The 20,045-nt window shown below is 29.4% G+C and overlaps 2 protein-coding genes across 3 annotated transcripts in view; both read right to left on the bottom strand.

Annotated features, from left to right (window-relative positions):
* The window catches only part of LOC129951412 (uncharacterized), a 38,016-nt gene extending 35,225 nt beyond the window's left edge, over nt 1–2,791 (bottom strand). The window contains exon 1 of one of the 2 annotated variants that reach the window (XM_056063540.1): nt 2,178–2,791. In XM_056063540.1, the coding sequence (XP_055919515.1) occupies nt 2,178–2,271 (94 nt within the window). In that variant the 5' untranslated portion in view covers nt 2,272–2,791. The remainder of the gene's footprint in view (nt 1–2,177) is intronic. The other variant, XM_056063541.1, reaches the window with a different exon arrangement.
* Nucleotides 2,792–9,156: 6,365 nt separating this feature from the next.
* On the bottom strand, nt 9,157–16,896 carry LOC129951794 (putative gustatory receptor 28b). Its single transcript, XM_056064113.1, has 5 exons — nt 16,570–16,896; nt 15,652–16,499; nt 9,851–9,919; nt 9,485–9,574; nt 9,157–9,414 (listed from the first exon to the last, which is right to left on the bottom strand). The coding sequence occupies exons 1-5, from the start codon at nt 16,877–16,879 to the stop codon at nt 9,316–9,318; spliced, it is 1,416 nt and encodes a 471-aa protein (XP_055920088.1). The 5' UTR covers nt 16,880–16,896; the 3' UTR covers nt 9,157–9,315.
* Nucleotides 16,897–20,045: the final 3,149 nt, after the last annotated feature.

Genomic DNA, 20,045 nt, shown 5'->3' with positions numbered 1-20,045 from the left:
ATATTTTTTCGCATTTTTAAAATTTAAATTGAAAGTTGATAAAAAATTTGGTTACACAGAAGCAATGTGTTGTCTTACGTTTGTTTTTATTCAACATATGAACATAACTCATCATTTATTTGTTCGATATTTTGACATTTTTCTAAATTTTATAAATATATAGGAATTCATGGAGTTTTTGGCCAAAAATAAATAAAAATGGTACATAAGCCTTTGGAGCTATGACGAAAGCTTATTTTGATTTTTCTTTTTTTTTTATTATGTAATTGGAAAGCCAATATTAGCCACTTTTTATTATCACCATGATGTGATCCGGATCAGATCATGATAATAAAACAGCATTGGATCATCATATTTTTTATTATGTAAAGTTTGGTAGCAGTAACAAATTCGTTCTTTCAAAAGTGACATTTCAAAACAAAGCAAAAAAAGCAATCAAAACTCATAAATTTGGTTTTGGATTAATGTATTTTTGTCCTCAAACTGATTTTTTCCCTAAAAATAAATTAAATTAGAGAACATGACCAAAAAAACCAAGTAATTATTCTCTAGGCTAAATTAATTTTAAATTAAAGTTTGCAGTACGAACTTCTCAAGATTTCTTTCAAAAATAAATGATGGCCATGAAAAGAATAACCGCAACACAATTTAACCCTATATACAAACGAATTTTTAATTTAATAAAAATCACTCATTAAATTGAGTCACCGCGCGTTTATAAACAAAAACACAACTAACTCAACCGTTAACTTCTTTTTCGTGGACTTAACCTCGAAATTTAAACATAGGTCAGCATAGCAGCTGTAGTATATGTATAGGGTCAGTTTTATATAGTTTAAAGTTAATCGGTTTAATGTGCGATTTAATTTTCAATTAAAAAGATTTCAACCATTATGTTTATTGTTTCTTGATTCACGCGTTTTGCCATAAAATAAACCACTTAAGAGCAGCTTATAAAAAATGCTTAAACAAACAGTCTATAACAATATGTGATTAACAGCTATTCAATAAAATAAAATTCAACTCGTGGAAGGAAATCATTGTTTATAACTTAATTATAACTCATTGTTCTATTTTTGTATAAAGACTTAAACCCTCTTGTTCAAATAGCACACACAATCTAGATGGGTTGATAGATAAAATGATATAGGTATTACTCCCATCCCATTTAATGTCTCATAAATATTTTATGTTCGTCTACCTATAAAAGATATTATGTATATCTTCCGCAAACGGTATTCGTAATTTATTCACTGGTACAATAAAACCTTACCGTTGAAACGGCGAAAAAAGCAAAGAAATAATAATACAAAAATCTTATATCTGTAACAATTCCCATCAATCTATCTTTAGCTTTTCATCATCATAATCATTTTTCTACCGGCACATTCACTAGAGTCTTATATTAATATCACGGTACATTCACATCCGTCCCGAACTCCCGATCGTTATAATATCTCTTCATGGAAGGTACATATATGGATATGGAACCTCTACTATTTTCTCAAACTATAAATGAGGTATTGTTTAGCTTTTTTTTTATTTTTCTATGCGGACATGTGGAGTTATTCACTGTTACCATGCGATGATCGCAGAAGACTACAATTAATGTGCAGTTAGGTTATTTTTCGCATCAGCCATTATTGTTTTGGCCAATTTTATGAAACCAACTATCAAACAGCTCAAACTTAGATGAAGCAGTGGCTATGGGTGGTAGGTAAGGTACCTAACCTGCGTAAAAATAGAAAACCTCTCTAAGTCCGGAATTGGTTGCATTTATCGTATAGGTATTTGTTTTTATTGATTTTTTTTAACTTTATGTCCCCGTTTCCGTTATGCCATATAGTGATGTGTTCCCAGTTTTGTTTTCTTTCTCTCTTTATGCGCTTTAAAGTGGTCGTGCTAAACCAGTTTAGCTGCATAAATTTACTACTTACTCTGTCAACGACAACTGTGCAATAACATTTGGCCAAAATGCAAACAACAATCTTTATAAACCAGCTGGCCAAAGAGAAGACTTAAATTTGACACGCCGCCGCGCCGCGCCGCAGCTGCTGCCACCCGAGGCAGGAGAGAGAAAGAAAGAAGATATTTGTCTCCGGTTTTCTATCATTAACAGTTGATGTTATATTTATACAACAACAACATCGACAAAAAAAATAAACGGTACTACTTACTTGGATAAACCGGGCTACAATGTACTGCAACACAAACGCATAAGGTCAATAGAGACCAACAAGCGATCATTAACCTAACTAGATGGATATCCATAATGTGAGGTTTGTTGTATAATTTCCGCGGAGATTTTCTAGCAATTTGTTAATAACTCCTCGGAATTATTGTTGTCAAAAAAGGGTATTAACTTTTTATAATTTTTTTTTAAATATTATCACGAAATATGCCGCCTTTTTCCGGAAGGGCTTATAGTTATCACTTCACTTTTGGAATCAGGGTATGGTGCTGTTAGTGGGCGAAACTACAAATCGATAGCTCGTCGATCTGGCTTGAGCTAGATTTATCATTCTGATGGCACCCAACGTGATGAATTCACTTCTTATTTTAATTTTTCTCTTCTACTGAGACGAAAACTGAGGGAATTCGATTTAACACCTTTAATTTTTCAAAAGCTCAGGGACAGATTTTTTTTTAAAGCCACTTTGAGCAAATAAAACTCTAGACAACAGGTTGTGTGTGTTTTATGTTAAAACTTATTGATTATGTCAAATTAGAAAAATATATCAACAAAAATTAATGATCTGTCACTCCCGAAGAAGCGTGTGTCGTCTAACTTCTCACTTGCGTGCGATTCGAATTTGAACTGATCTCCATTGGTATAAGTTGGGAGTGATCATGGTATCTGATGAGCCCCACCGTCTTGCCTTACGTTGTCGGTTGTATTCAGTGATGGATTAACTTGTTTTGAAAACTAAGTACAAGATATCGTATGTGTTGTGGCAATATTTTTGAGCAAATATATGAAGCCCAGATTGATTAAGAGTTTGGCTTCTTCTGTTTTAAGAAACGTTTTGTTATGCATACATACATACATATGTAAGTATGTACATACATACATTGTTTTCGATTAAGAGCTCGCTTTTTTAACAGATGTCTTGAAGTTGCTATATATCTTGATATTTGGCAGGTGAAAACTACCCCATAACTTTAAATGAAACGGTACAGCCTTTTATAAAGCATTTATATTAGATTTTGTTTTTATAGTTTGCTTTCTATCAAAGATTTAAGATTTAATAAACAATTTTTACCATAAGGTCGTGTTAATAGTATTTTTTTAATTAAATATTTAAAGATTTAAAAAAGTACATTTTTTACCATTTTATCCATTGAAAAAAAGACAGTGATTTTAAATCGTATTTCATTATAAGAGTAAAAAAAAGTCGTGCAAGGTTTTCATCTCATTATTGGAAAACGAAAATTAAGCGCGTTCAAAAAAAAACGAAGAATTTAATTTGATGCAATTCATATATGTAAACTTCAAACAAATTATAGCCTTTATTCAAGTTTTTACTACAGGCCCAAATGCAGCTAACTCCGGCTTTGCATTTAACACGCGCTCCATTCAGAGTTGGATAAATAGCTTTGGTGTTGTTTAAGAGGGGATTGGAATGATGTTTGAAGTTCCATGCTATAAGCTTCTCTTAATATCAAAGGGAAAGTTTTTTGTAAGATTTATTCTCTTATTCTTATGGAGAGATCAACAATTTTTATCTAAAACTAGTTAAGATCTGAGTCATACCTATCGATTGAGATTTGAGAGAATTCTTCATGTTATATTATATTCTTATTGATAAACTAATTAAATAATAAAGCCCTGAGAATTTTCATAATATTGTTTTCATTATTTCTTTTCTTTTGGTATTATTATTCGAACAAAACAAAAATATTATTTTCGCAGCACGTGTGTGTACGTACACAATACATAGATGTTTGTATGTTTGTATATAGAAAAAGTTTACCGATGATAACAATAACAATCATTAATATTGTAATTTGAAGAATCATTGTCAATTTTTGTATGGGTTGCTCTAAAGGTAAGATCTCCCTTTTAAAAGAAGAAATTACAGTTCAAACCATATTGGATGTGGAAATGATAATTTTAAGTCAATTTTCTGCAATTAACAGAAATTTAAAAGATTTTTAAAATAACTTAGTAGACACACCAGAAACTGGTAATAATTGAATAAGTTTTTAGTTCCCTTTTTGATCTTACCTGGATTGTGAATTCTGAGAATTACAATGGCAGAAAAAAAAAGAATCTTGTGTTATACATTCGGGTAGTATGGCATAAAAATAAATATCTGTGGTCTGTTTCACCAACTTACAAATTATAACTTACAAGTGCTTTTTTAACAAATTTGTAGAAAAAGTGTTTTTTTCTGTTTCACGAGATAATTGTTTTACAAAATTGTAGTTGTACAAATTTCATTATTTGTGTTTCACTAAAACGTTTTTTTGTTTGTAGTTTACAAATAAAAATTTGTAAAATACATTTTTTTTGTAAGTTTAAGTTCTCCACTGAATCAAATATATTTACAATTTTTTCAGTTTATGAAAATTTCTTACAATAGGAAAATTATGTGTAGATTTCATTACAATTTGTTATTTGCAATAAGAATATTGTCTCCAGTTTAAGAATGTCGTTACGTTTTTTTTTGTAGTTGGAAATTACAATTTCCCCTACTTTGTGTCTCTTTTCTTAAAAATTTGTTGGATTGGATTTTGTGAAACAGAAAATCAGTTTGCAAATTTGTAATTGTAGTTAACAATTACAAATTTGTGATTGTAATTTGGTGAAATAGACTACGGTACTTAAAAGAAGCATGCATTTAGGCTCTAGGTTAGAGTTGATATATGTGAAGAATGTAACTTTCTATTTCACTAAAGCATAATTCGGTTAAATTATAGTTAGAAAAATTTGATACAAGAAACATTAAGAAGCAAAATTATTACGTCTACTCCGAAAATTATTAAAGTACCAGCCCCCAGAGATGGGACAAGAACAAGAAGAGGTTCGTTATAGATTTTCGTGTTTTGTAAAAAAAAAGTTGTTATTTAAATTTTTCTAAAACAATAACTAAAGAATTTCAGCAAAATTTATACGATAAAATAAGTTTAATTTAAATATTAAAAGTTCTTATTTCCGATTTCCAAATGTTAGTTTTAATAAGAATCTACAAAAAATATTACACAAAATTGGTAAAAACTGGTGTTCGATGCGAGTATTTCGAGAATAGAAGAAGGTAATGACTTAAAAATAATTTCATTTTATGCAAAATGTTGTTGATAACGTTATATACTGTTTTTTTTTTTTATCTTAAAACGTTACCAAAAAAATTTTGCATAGAACGAAATAATTGCTAAGTCGATATCTTACTTTATTGTATAACACGCCTTTATATAACAAAGTCTATAGGTTCCTCGCCTGTCCTTCTATGAAGGACTTCATTTGATATACGGTTTGACCAGAAAATCCTTATGATGTTACGAAGACATCCGTTCCCGAAGGTTTGCAGCTTTCTTGTAATAGCTGAAGTAACCTTCAAGTGCTGCATTCATAAAGAAGCATAGATTCGACATTTTTGCGAAATAGTAGTAGTTTTCTCCTTAAGGTGATAGAGTTATTTCTCCAAATTTTCGACAACATAGCGAACCCCATCGCTTTTGCTTTACCGATGCGGCAGATGACGTCCTTTTCAGTTCCGCCTTCGATGGAGACGATACTTCCAAGATATTGAAAGCTCTCCACATTTTCTATTTTTTCATTTTTTGGTCAGGTTTGGAGACTGATCATTTTTTTTCAGCCCCACAACTTCTGCTTCTCTCTCCACCTCCACACTTGTTGTCATTTGATGGAGATCCATGATCCTATGAGAGAGTAAAATAGGATGTAAGTCCGTTGTATCCCTAAGCTACCTGACAAAGCGGAGCGCAGTGCATCGCTTATCACCAACAAAAACAATATTGGTGAAAGAATACAGCCCTGTCTGACTTTGCTACGGATTTATAATAAATTTAAATGTTCTTATATCTGCTATAAAGATTAATTCCAAGGCGCATAAAAAGTTATAACGAGCGAAATTTTTAAAGCTAAATGAAATAATCATAATCCACACCAAACAGTAAATTTTTCTGGATGTACTGGTAGCTTTTATGATTAAATCTTTTTAACCTTTGTGAACAGAATGTTTCGCTAAAAACGTCTATATTCCGCCATTTTTTGAAGAATCCATACTTCCAAAAATTCTTCATTGTGGTAGTTCATTCGGCTTCAACTCATGCACCATCTTAATTTTTAAAGGCTTCACACCTAAGTTCTTCTGTCAAATTCTACACACAGTGCGAAGTGGAGTAACAGATGCCCAATTTCTGCGGAAGATATAGGAATCTACGGTCATCATTACCAATTTCATCACTACCAATGGCCTCATTTCACGCTTTAAGTTGGTAGTTTAATGCACAGCAATGCATGAATCAAATTTCTGGATAAAACTGCCTAACTGGAAAAATAGTACGCATTTTGTTGATCCAATTCAATAAATTGAAAGCATTGTTAGTTTGTAGGACATTTCGTGGTTAATTTATAGACTAACCTGAAGATATTTGAAAGTGACTAAAAACACGAAATGTAGGTAGGGTGTCAAAACCAAATACCAACAAATATATGGATAATTTGAAGAACAAATACTTGAGAGACCATCTATAAGTATTCGTTAAAATGATCTTGAATCAGTTCAAAGAAAGTTACCAAATTTAGAGAAGGCCGGCTCTGGTCTTTTATCATTTTCAATTTCAACCGATTATTTTCTATTAAACTGAAATAGAAACAATTTTTAAATGTAGAATATCACTATTTTAAATATAATTTTTTAAAGTAAAAACATTGACACTAAATTAAAAAAAAAAAACCTATTGTTAAGGATTCAACAATTTACTAATTAGCAATTTTCTTACTATTTAGCAATTTTTCTAATTTCCTTTTATTAAAAAATGAACATCCAAACATGTCTTAAAAGTGACAGTTTTTGAAGTAAACAAAGCAAATACACTTAAACGGACCTATTAACAGGAACTCCCATCTGTTGACTGGAAGATTCCATCCTCTACTCTTATGTTAATAATGTTACAGATGTCATATAGATTTAGCATATTGTTAAATTTAAAGTAGCGATTCCTTAATTTTAATTTAAGCAAATTGCTAAATTAAATATCGTTCAAAATTTGCTAAATCAACTTTTTAACCTAGTAAATTGCTAACTTGGATTTAGCAATTTAATAAATCGTATAGAATTTTCCGACATTTATCTTATATTTAGTTGTTAGAAATTAATTTGTAGGTGAATTTAAAAGAAAACTGTGTATTTTCTGTGAAATGTTTTATTTTGGTTATTATTAAAAGTATGAGTATTTGTATTACTATATTTCTTTTATAATCTAAGCACTTCTAGCCCTCCTTTCTTCTACCTACATTAAGCTAATTTATAAACTTGAACTATGTTCAATTAGTTTATTGATCGATCAAGTCAATGTCATTTTAGTCATACTTTTGAATTAATTGATATAGCCATTGAAAATGAAAGGGAAACAGCTGTAACCGAATTGAAAACAAATATAATACGATTATACCGACGATAATAATAATGTTCATATTTATAACTTTAATTCTGCACAAGCTTCGTTTTTTAGCATTCCATTATCGTTTAAACATTTATTGGATTTTATTTCTGTATTATTGTTAATTTAATTTATTTTAATTTGCACCAAAGAGATAATTGTGACGACATGTTCAGAAATAATCTGCCAATATGCTGCTCAAAAAATATATACAGAAATTATTAAATTTTAGATATAAAATAAGTGAAAAAAGTTGATAATATATATAAAAATAGTTTTGATATTTTAAACCTATTTGTGTTATTTATACACATTACTTTATAAGCTGCTATTTTAAGAGGTATATTTAGTCTCAATCATTTTACGCACGCATCAACACCCAAAGACTAAAGACTGAAAACCGAACTGACTGAGGCTTATTTGGAGTTCAAAACATTGTGCAGTTTATATTAAGCCGTTCAGCCGGTTTACCCGATCGATGGGGTCTATAAATAGAGAGGCAGACAAGACAACTGCCACGATTTTGATGTTGCGAAAGATTATCTCTATGAACAGTTGAAGGTGGGCTCTGTGGGTTTGCCTCGGTTGTTTACTTAGGTGGAAAGTTGTTTTGTTACGACTTACGAGGCTTAATGCAATATACCCAAACAAAGAGATATCGTATAGTAAATCTGAATTTTAAGAGACACATTTCTCTTAAACGATGATGGTTAAATGTTTCAGTTTAAAGTTGAAGAAGTGATGTTAACATGACCGCGATCACGTTCGACTGCATTATTTTTATTTCCAATAAAATGAGATCAACATTGGGTAGTGATAAGACAAGACCTTTTAAGGGCGACAGCTTCATGCCCATGGCTATGCGAGATACACAAGTTTATATTAAAATTAGATGATTATAATTATAACTCAATTTTAAGATTTAATAAAATAAAAAAACACATTAATTGTTAATTGTGAAACTTCTTCGTGACCGATAAATCGAATAAAGTTAAACACTTTTGTTTACCATATTTAATAATGTTTGAATGTAAAAACGCATCTCCAGCTCTTTTATTTTTTCAATGAAAACTTAAATTGATAATATATGGAATGACTTTGAAATTCAACTATTGAAATTAAATTTTGTCAATGAATTTAAATTTGAAAAAGCAATTTTTTCTTAAATTTGTGTCTTGTTATACTGGCACAAGAAATCAATAAGATAAAAAAGATGCGTATCTAGGTGGACAATTAGGTGTTATGTCATTTTATGACTTTTGATGTATTGTGTTGGTTTCTTTTTTCAAAAGGGTCTAATATCGTTAACTTAACTAATTTGTCAACAGTGACAGCTGCTGACGTTATGAGCTATTTAAAATTAAACCCTTCATTGGAATTCTTTAAATTAATCCGTGTACATTTTTCTATAACCAATAAATAAGCAAATTTTGTGCATTGATTTACTTTTTCAGCATTAGAGCGAATTTCTACATATGGTGTAAAAAGTTTTATATTCTTCTGTAGCTCACATACAAAATACAAGTGAAAATAAATAATTTTATTAATATGTATAATTGCACACAATTTCATGATAAATTGAACGTCTTCATTATAAAAACCTTTAAAAGCTCTCTTACTTAAAATATTGATATTTTCATGGACACAAACCAAAATACGAACTTTTATTTCAAATTTTGTATCAGCTTAAAGATTTTCTTGGCTTTTATTAGATGAATTCATTTCCAAATTTGCCAAATGGAACTGAATGATTATAATGAGATATGTTGTTACTGCTGCTACTATCTACAAACAAAATAAATATTTGGTTAATAAAATTAAAACTTTCAATATTATATTGAAATTTAATACTAACAGATGTAAATAATTTGAAATTCATTTCGAAGAAACCAGCAGCTGTAAAAGGTTTTTTCCTATGCATGACTTCCATTGAAAATACTTGCACCTAGAAATATACTTTTATTTATGATCTTTGTTTTTAAGTGAATTAAGTCTTGAGTTTATTAGGAGTCAGTTCAAATAACGTCATTTTATCACTAGTTCTTTTATGTTTATCTTTTCATAATTCAAAATCGCTCACAGTTCAACTGTCATTTTATTAGAATTTTGAAAATAGACAAATGCTTTAAAACATCTTAAGAGCTATTTTAAAAGAATCTTGAAGATTTTTCTGAAACTTTACGTTCACAATCAATTATATTATCAATATAATGTGCATTACCATTTGGAGGAACAATCCATAGTCATCTCGTGGCTTTAGTTTGTGTAAAAATATACCCGTATCTGCCATCTGCAAAGTAAGTAGTTAATTGCATATTAAAATATTAACGTTAGACAAACAAAGTTCAGATTGTAGCTATTTTATAAATTTTGTATGCATTCCATTAAATTGTGATTAATGTTAAAGTTCTCAGAACTCTATGAACTAATAGAGTGATCTCAATACTTTAATAATCTTTGATGATTACAAATTTAAATTCAAAAAAAGGCCGTATTTGTATTTTTTTCAAAAATTCAATATCTCAAAAACGGGTCAATATTTAAAAACAAAAATTAAATTTTAAAGCTTAAAATTCAATAAATCAAAGTTCTATTAAATAATTAAATGACATTTAAATTTTTGAAGGCAAGCTTATTTTGTTATTAAATTATTATTTTTTTACATTTTTAAATATAAAATATATTTGTTAACAGAGTCTTTGAATACAGGAACAAGTTCGTGCAATCCAGTTGTGCACATTATTTTAAATGCAATAAATTGTTTATTTTTTTAGAAATTACACTGTTCGACAAAATTACGCTTTTTACTGCTCGACAAACAAATAATACTTGTTCAATAATTAAGATGTCCTCTCGAATTTTGGCTTTACATTTTTCTATCACATTAGATTTTCAAAACGGGGTTTTTAAGGTTTAACTAAAACTCACAATACCTCTTAACAATAAATTGTATGATGATTCTGCAAAAAACTAATCATTCTCTTCTAGATACAATTTAAATCATTTTAGTATCTCAATTAGTTTTTCGAAATTCTCATTAGTTATGACTTCATAACTCCTTATTTGACTATATGATGTTTTGAAAAAATATTGCATTTGATACTTTCATAGTTTAAAAAAATTCGCTTTGGAAATAATTACTAGTGCTGATTTAGCCATTTGCTCAATTTTTTAAAATACCCGTTTTAATAAACCTATGTAAGCATATTAAAAATTTAATGTGTAGACAAAACTTTCTTTCAAACAGTTTTGATTTTTTTTCTTGAAAACCGTTTTAGCATAAATTGTTCAGCGTTTTTTATAAAGTTTTGTAAGTCGAGTGAAATTTAACAAATTTTGGAGATTTTTCGAATAACGGTTATCATATGAAAAATTATAAATATTTTAACTGAATAATGACGAAAGGAATTAAAGATTTGAAAAACCATCACGAATTTTATTGTCAAAAAAATTACTTCATAAATGTTCTCAAAAAAACTTATATAAGTTTTTTTTTCCAATTAAGTAATATATCAAAAACCTGAGGTGATGCATTAATTTTTAGGTCAGATTTGAATGAAGACCATCAAAAAACATTATAAGAGCCTTGTCGACCAGTGTTAAGAAACACTGAAACGTTGTCCCCAGTCTCAATTACTCTGCTCTGACTTCTCCAAGTACCATATGCGGCAACTCCTTACAAAAGGAAAATTTTGAACGAACGACAATTGTTATTAGCATTGTATCAAGAATAAATAATTTGATTTAAAGGAAAGATCTATTATCTAAAATACCTGTTTTATTAGTTTTTTTTATTTTATTGTTGATTGGGGAAAAATAAATTTATCTTCGATATCAAATACTAATACTATCAATCTAAGAGGCAATTAAGTAATCTATTTTGTTTAATTTGGAGGTTATTTTCATACACTTTTTATTAGATTATTCGGTAGTTTATGTATGGAATAAACTTCTGTTTATTAGTAAAACTAGAATTAACGTGTTTTTGGCTTATCTTGCATCACATATCACACAAAACTTAAGGAACCAATAGATTTTTCCAAAAACAAAAATTGTAGCAACTCCATTGCTCCCTGTTCGTGAATTTAATTAAAACACTTAATATTAATTGACGGTATAAATATAATGAACTCGGATAGGCCACATAATTTTCCAAGGGTACAAAGTTCAATTAAGGTTTATGGCAGTTAGATATTCAATTTTTATTTGGAATTTTTTGGAAATATAATAATCTCTTCCACCAGATTGTAATAGAATTATAGTTCTGTGAATTATATGTACATATGGATCCCAGACCTTGGTGCTTATTGATAGATACTCGGACCTCTAGGATGCGTTCAAGATAAAAGTCTGACGGATAATTCTTGGCCCCTTACATGAGAAAAGCCGATTCTGAAGACACTACAACTACGTATTATATCGTTACAAAAATTATGCTCGGTAGATTTCGGTGGGTTGGATTTATTTGTATTATCGTAGAAATTTACTTCAATTTAAAAATAATCGTATTGTGTTGTTGAATATGGACCCCTTTATATATTGAATTATTTATTGTTTTTATTAACTTCCCATAGGAAGTTATTGTAATGGGTCCGATTTGTCAAATTGAAAATTTTGACATTTCTCGACGTTTCAAGGTCCCTAGAGTCGAAATAAAAGATTTTTAGAAAGATGTCTGTGCGTGCGTGTGTACGTACGTTCGTACGTCCGTACGTCCGTACGTCCGTACGTTCGCGACGTTTTTTTCGTCGTCCATAGCTCAAGAACCAGAAGAGATATCGACTTCAAATAAATTTTGTTATACAGATAATAAGGCAGAAAGATGCAGAAAGGGCTCTCAAGAAAATTGCGTGGGTGGTTTTTTTACCATAGCAGTTTGAAAAAAAGAAGAAAATTTTGGTTAACCCTAAATATCTTAAGAACCAAAAACGCTAGAGACTTGAATTAAATTTTATATAATATATTGTAACGTGATACCAAACAAATATATTTTTTGAAAAAAATTAATATAACGGTTTTTTTTATAAATCAATAAAACTGAAAAAAAAAAATTGTCACCTCCAAAATTTTACGACTGAAATATGCTTTCATCTCCAAAACAATTTTGTGCAACGAATAATAATGTTTTTGATATCTGATAAAATTTTGAGAAAAATCGAATTGACAGTTTTTTTACAAAAAATAAAAACCTAAAAAAAAATTTATAAAAGTTGATAAAAATTGATTTTCGACTCGAATATCTTTTCAAAACTTTGAGATATTGGCTTTAATTTACTTTTATCTTTCAAAAAATCTTGTTGTCAATATACAATTAAAGTTTGAAAAAATCGAATTGACAGTTTTTTTACAAAAAATAAAAACTTAAAAAAAAATTTATAAAAGTTGGTAAAAATTGATTTTCGACTCAAATATCTTTTCAAAACTTTGAGAAATTGGCTTTAATTTAATTTTATCTTTCAAAAAATCTTGTTTTCAACATTCAGTTAAAGTTTGAAAAAAATCGAATTGACAATTTTTTTACAAAAAATAAAAAAATAAAAAAAAATTTATAAAAGTTGGTAAAAATTGATTTTCGACTCAAATATCTTTTCAAAACTTTGAGATATTGGCTTTAATTTACTTTTATCTTTCAAAAAATCTTGTTGTCAACATTCAGTTAAAGTTTGAAAAAAATCGAATTGACAGTTTTTTTACAAAAAATAAAAAATTTTAAAAAAAATGTATAAAAGTTGGTAAAAATTGATTTTCGACTCAAATATCTCTTTAAAAATTTTAAATATTGGCTTCAAAGTAATTTTAGCTCATAAGAAATATTGTTTTCAACATTTGGTAAAATTTTTGAAAAATCGAATTGACAGTTTTTTTACAAAAAATAAAACTCTAAAAAAAAACAATACTAAAACTTCGTAAAAATTTACTTTCGACTCAAATAGCTTTTCAAAACTTAAAAATATTGGCTTGAAACTTATTTTATTTCACAGAAAATATTGTTTTCGATATTCAGTAATTTTTATATAAAAATCCAACAGTCCGTTTTTTCATAAAAAATAAAATCTACAAAAAATAGTACGCAAATTTGGTAAAATTTGATACGAGTACATACAGACAAACTTTTAAGCAAGACAAATCGTCAGACGGGATGGGAAGTTATCAGTGTGGGTCGCATCCCAGCCTCTTTTTTGAAAATAAAATGTTTAATTTCCCTAAACTTTGTTGCTAAAGTTTACTTTTAACTGAGGACTGGAAAAAGAACATAATATGAATAGGAAATCAAGCCCTATTCCAAAAACGTAGCAAAAATTCATCAACTTTTAACCAATGGACGATCCAGAAGGAAGCCATTTGTCAATTCCTCACAAGAGGCAGTACCCGCGAAAATTATTTTTTTTTTAAATTAAGGTGGCACAGGCAGGGATTGAACCCAAGACCCCTTGCATGACAGTCCAACGCACTAACCGTCATTCCACGGGTACTACCAAAATGAACCGATAGTTGTTCTTAAAACTTTCTCTTAATGTGTTGTTCTTAATTTGTCTTCTTTATAAAAGGAAAACGTATTTTGATATTGCTCTAGAAGGGTGCTCCTTATCCTTATTAAATCGTTATTTTGTTTTTAAGTTTTCTCTACAACTAATAAACCGATTTCAATAATCTTCTCTGCAAGCTCTTGCCGATGATCAAATTGATCAAACAAATTAAGTTGATCTATGTTTTTTGAGAAATAAAATAGGATTTTAATTTTTGAGAAAAACTTATTTTGCAGGTACATTTTCAAATCTTAAAATGTATTTATTATTTTGAAATAGATTTTTGGAAGAAATAAGCAAGTTCTACGGACCCAGTCGTGCATTTATTTATTTCAAAATTGATTTTCTGTTGAATACAAAAACTTTTAAAATCTTAAAGAAGTCTAATTTTGCTTTGAATGCCCTAGAACTGAGATTTAAACACGAATTTTAATAATATAAATGTACCAGCAAAGTTAAACTAATGGCTAATTGAAAAAATGAAATTGTATAGATAAATGCACCTATTTCTTTATATTCAAGAACTAAACATTTTTCGCTCTACATTTTTTAAGTATTTTTTAGCTTCAGCGTCAATCTACGATTAATCAGACTGATAACGATAGTAATAATAGACTCCCAAAAATTGAGTTCGAAAAAATTACGTTTAAAATAGCCATCAAATTCATAATATCGGATTTTTTCTCATTTTTGAATGTTTGTACCGTTTTCGCATTAAAAGGAATGTGTGAAAGCAACAAAACCTCTAAGCCATTGTGTTTTAGCTCTAAAACATGGCGTATTTAGAAAACTGTTGAAATCTTGGAATGCTTTCATATGTAGTGAATCGTCTAAACTAAATTTGTAGTGAATCGTCCAAACTAAATAGTAAAACTATATCTTGCTGTAAAACAGTGTTCTTAAGTAATTTAATAACTAAATTTGTCACTTTAGCCCCTCAAATGTGCAAATTTTAGGTTAAGATACACATTATGTTATTTAAATTTTGTTAGCCTCCTTTACAGAACATTAAATAACATTTTTTAATGGTGGCTAGAAACTCGTCTAGAAAGATTCGTCTTCCGATGGAATCCAGTCAATGTGTGGTAAACTAAAATCACCTAGAAGTAAAATATTGGTGTCAGCGCAGGACCAACTGATAACAAAGTCTCTAAACTTTTTGCAGTCTTAGTCTGTAGCAATATCTTTAAACATACCAGTTCAATTGATAATTCAAATGGAAAAGATACAGAAGAAGAGAAATATGTATTTTTACCGCTTCGAGAACACATCCACCTAAAACATCATAGTAGGCGGAAGAGTAATTTGAAAGTTAAGGAACATCCTTCCATTTCCTCGTGTGTAAACACCTTACAACGCAAATGGTGAGAATTGGAATCGTTGTTTACATTCTGGAATACCATTTCTATGTTTACAATCAGTTAATGAACTTGACTGTACCTGACTTATACACGTTATGTATTTTCAATAAATTCTCATCCCTAGAAAAACTCACCGCAGTCGATGTCTGTGTACAAGCGATTACATTCACCCCAATCACCATTATCTGGACCACAATCCATGCCATGGTAAAACAAATCTCATGCAATTGCATCGCCAGCGAGTGCATGATCAAGGCGAAGAGGTTATAACTCTGGATGGTAATGACGGCAAAGGATATGCATGTTGTCATAAGAAGGTGGTAAGCAAATATCTCCAAAACCTCGTCAACACAATCAGCGACGTCAGAATAAATTTCCGCTAGAAAACGCATTTGTTCCACTAATTGAGCGTCAGTTTGTCCCAACAACTCCTTCTCATCCGAGCACTTTGTCATTATGTTTGCATTGATTGTCATAGTCAACGTTTCGTTCTGCATAATTTTCCGCTGACATAGCTTCTCAATTTGCTTATTAATTTTTGCAAACTTTCCCTTTAGCAAGAACATAATATTGTAAAATTGAAGCTCCTTTAAAGTCAACAGGAGCATGGGTGTGAAGCAGATGAACCAATAGCAGGGTGAAGTTATTCGAAACGTGGTGTTAATCATTATACAATTGACCATCGATAGACATGTTGGTATTAAAAAGGACACTCCTGTTTGTATAAACAGCCTTCGTCTCATCGCACGGTAGGATATTTCGACACCAGTCATTTCCAGTGCGAAGTCAATTTGTCGAATTTTCATAAAGAAATTCCTTAGTTTTTCCAAATTGGTCCACGATGTCACTAGCGACACACATGCTAGGAAGAAGAGTGAAAAGACTTGAGCCCAATTTGTGATGTACGAGATAATTGTATTGGCATCGTGCAGCCCAAGACTATCAAGGTGACTTAAGACGTGAACTCCACGGCAAAAGCCAGCTGCAATTCGAATTTTTTAAACAAACATCAAATATTCCTCACATTTACACTTCACTATCTCAAAACTCACCGGTAAATCCAATAAAACACAGGCCTGTTAGGACCACAAATAATCGATCCCATTGGAAACTGACATCAGGATAGCTGTCTGTGGACACTCGCACCGGACAGAAGCCGGTATATTTGAATATTTTAAAAAACGGATGAACAACAAACCAAATATTGTTGTCCGAAAACCGACCGAGGATACTTTCCAATGGAAACTTGAACTGTGTGAATAATTCAAAGGACATTTTTGCACTGTACGTGAAAACTATGTTATATTTGGTGTATGCTCTTGCTATGTTATAGTGAACAACGACACATGCGTTCTGGAACATAATCAATCCTCTTTTAATTCAGCACGATGATAATAGCAACGATATCGAATAACAGGTGGTAGCAATAAGCTGAATTTCACTAATAAAGTAAGTTGATAAAGCTTACATATCTATAGATTGTAGATGGTTAATCTAATGATGCAAATCAGTGGATATAACTTTACAGATTTAGATTGGAAGAGCTTCAATATAGAACCGTAGATTCAATATAGAAAGGTACAAAACATGCATATGATTTTGAAACTAAAAAAAAATGTTTCTTATCATTTTCAGTGATAAAAGAAGTTTTTCCTTGATGAGCCAAATAGATAAACAGTACAATAGACACCAAGATGTTTCACACAATTTGGTTTCTCAGCTTTTATTCTGCATACAAATTCCACAATTTAGTTTAGTTGTCACAGTTCAGAGTGGTTGTAATCATGTCATGTCAGAGGCCTTGAGATCAATCGCTGAAGGTCACTGACATGAATAGCACATAGAAAAAGTTGAGAGTTATAAGTCACTAGGCCCTAGTTCTCTACAGACTTTTGCACCTCATTTATTTAATTCAATTTTAAATAAACAATTTTTAAGTACTGCTGAACTTCATGTTGCATGTATGGAACTCATAGACGATTTTATATTGAAAAATCTTGTATGCATGTCAAAAACAGTTTCTATTTTCATTTCTCACCGTTGTAATTCAAAACAAAAATATTAAAAAGTAATTTTCAGTGACTGAAGGTACTGGCAATTTAAAATTTTGTTTTCGGAAAAAACAAATATTATAAAATATAGGGTTAGAAAATATTTTGAAAAGTAATACGTTGGTGTAATTCAACCTTTTTATTTCCATACAACCAAACAATATTTACAATTAAATCTAATTGATAATTTATCATTATCGTACGAAACAAAATAGTTTGCTTGAGTTTGGGATCGTTGTTTTTGTTTATAAATAAAATTTATTAAAATGATAAACGTTCAAAATATTTAATATAATTAATAATAATCCATTTATGTTTCGAAGTACTCGTACTTATACCATCATACATACGTGAGTGTTTTTAATTTGATTTTCAGTGTGATGTGTGAATAAAATAAAAATACATCTTTTTTAGATATATGTATGTAGATATGGACATACTATGTATAAGTATTTAATATAAATGCGTAGTCTGTTAATTAAAATACAAAAATACAATAGCATTTTAATGAGTGTCATTAATTTGAATTTTGAAATATGAATTAATTTTATGAAAACGCATTCTTATTTTTTTGAGATTTTCAGTTTCACTTTTGAAGATTTTTGAAAAAGTCAATGGCTAAGATAGATAGTCCATTTGTGTGGTGCCTGTCACAGTGATCTTTTCAATGATGAGATGTATAAAATTAAATAAGAGTTAATCTTATCGATTTGGAAAACAATTTTTAACTGTTTTTATCATTATTTTTTAAGGCTGTTTTTTGTATTTGTAAAAAAACCTCAATCAATTTATCAATGGTGGATCAAGAAGGCGTAGAGTTGTAGTGTTTCACCAAACTCAAATTTGCAAAATTTGTTACTGAATTTAACTGTTTCACCATACGTTTCAACAATTTCAAATTTGCAAAGTTCGAAGACTTTTCAGAAAAGTGAAATATTTTGTTATTTTGCAAAGTATTTGTTCTTTTTATTTTACCAAACAATACACTTTAAAAATTATATTTAGAATTTTAAAAAGCTTTTCAATAAGAGAAATTTTTGTTTGCAATTAAGAGTTTGTTTTGAAATGTTTTCGAAAACTATGTACTTTGAAAACGGTTTGATTTATCTCAATTTTAAAAGTGTCTGATTTTGGTAGACATCAACATTGTAGCCATCCTTAATGTAATTTGATGTAAAAGAAAAAAAAACGAGTTGAAATATATTTTATAAAAAATGAATCCTTTTGGAGAATATTTTGAAAACGAAGAAATGAATAATAGTGAATAGTAATCGATTGTGTTGTCTGAAACTGCAAGTAAACTACAATTTAGTAGACAAAAGAATATGTCTTTTAGCCCCTTACAACAACTTTTGTTTACACTACATTGGGCTGGGAATGTAGCCAAATAACCCGGAATAAGCAAAGCAGCCTTCTTGTCTGTAAAGTTGTTCATCGAGAGTCATATGTTACCATTGATGAATTTTCTGTAACACCATATGCTGGCCACAAAATTATTCAGACATTAGTTCTAACAACCTCTGAGCCAGCTATTTGTTTTATTATTTTTATCTGATCGATTCATTTTGCATTACAATCACCATTATCTAAATTTTACTTTGCAATTTTTCAAAATACTAATTAATTGCAAAGTTAAATTTTAAATTGGTGAAAAACTTTTACTTAAATTAAAATAAATTGGCACGGTATTATTTGTTTGCAAAGTAAAAAGTGTTTGGTAAAATAGGACGCAGGTTTTTTTTAATCGCGCAGTATAAATTCATCAGGACCACAAAGCTCATAGCTGTAAAAGCAAAAATTCACAAAAAAAAAATTAAAATGTATAAAAAACTTAACTATTTTGACAAAACTTTAGTTATTTTAATAAAATATTTTCTGAGAGAAGGAGCAAATATTTAGATTCTTTAGAAAAAACCTTTATTAATATATATTTTTATATTATTTATATTTGAAAATATGTTCTTTAAAAATAGTATTTTTTATTTTTTCAACATAATCTAAAGTTGCTTTTAAATTTCTGAAACTCTTTTTCAATTCCTTCTTATTTAAAAGCTTAAGTGTTTTTTGTTTGTCAAAATTGATAACCTGTTAACTACAGAAACTTAAAAGTTAAATATAGTTAGACCATTTTCCGCTGCAAAGGAGTGATTTAAAAATCTGATAACTAAAATTGTCACTTTAGCCCTTGAAACATGTTTAAGCAATGCCCGAAAAACTTGTCTTTATGTTAAGTTTGTGACAAATCAACACCCTTATATATTAATTAATATTTATTGTGTTAAATAATTTGTAATAAATACAAAATAAATACAAAAACGTGAAGTAAGTAAACAAAAAGACACTTAACGAAAAAATGCACTTATTTTGGATTTCCCTTTAAAGGATTCCGTTTTATTTCCGCTTTCCGAGTTGTCATAATGTGGGCTGTAAGAATTATCCTTTCGGTATAAGAACAACAAAAAAAGAATTGTGTGTAT

Source organism: Eupeodes corollae, chromosome 3 (assembly GCF_945859685.1).
Source record: "Eupeodes corollae chromosome 3, idEupCoro1.1, whole genome shotgun sequence".
In the NCBI taxonomy this organism is placed as follows: Eukaryota; Metazoa; Arthropoda; class Insecta; order Diptera; family Syrphidae; genus Eupeodes; species Eupeodes corollae.
This window is presented reverse-complemented; position numbering and strand designations above follow the sequence as displayed.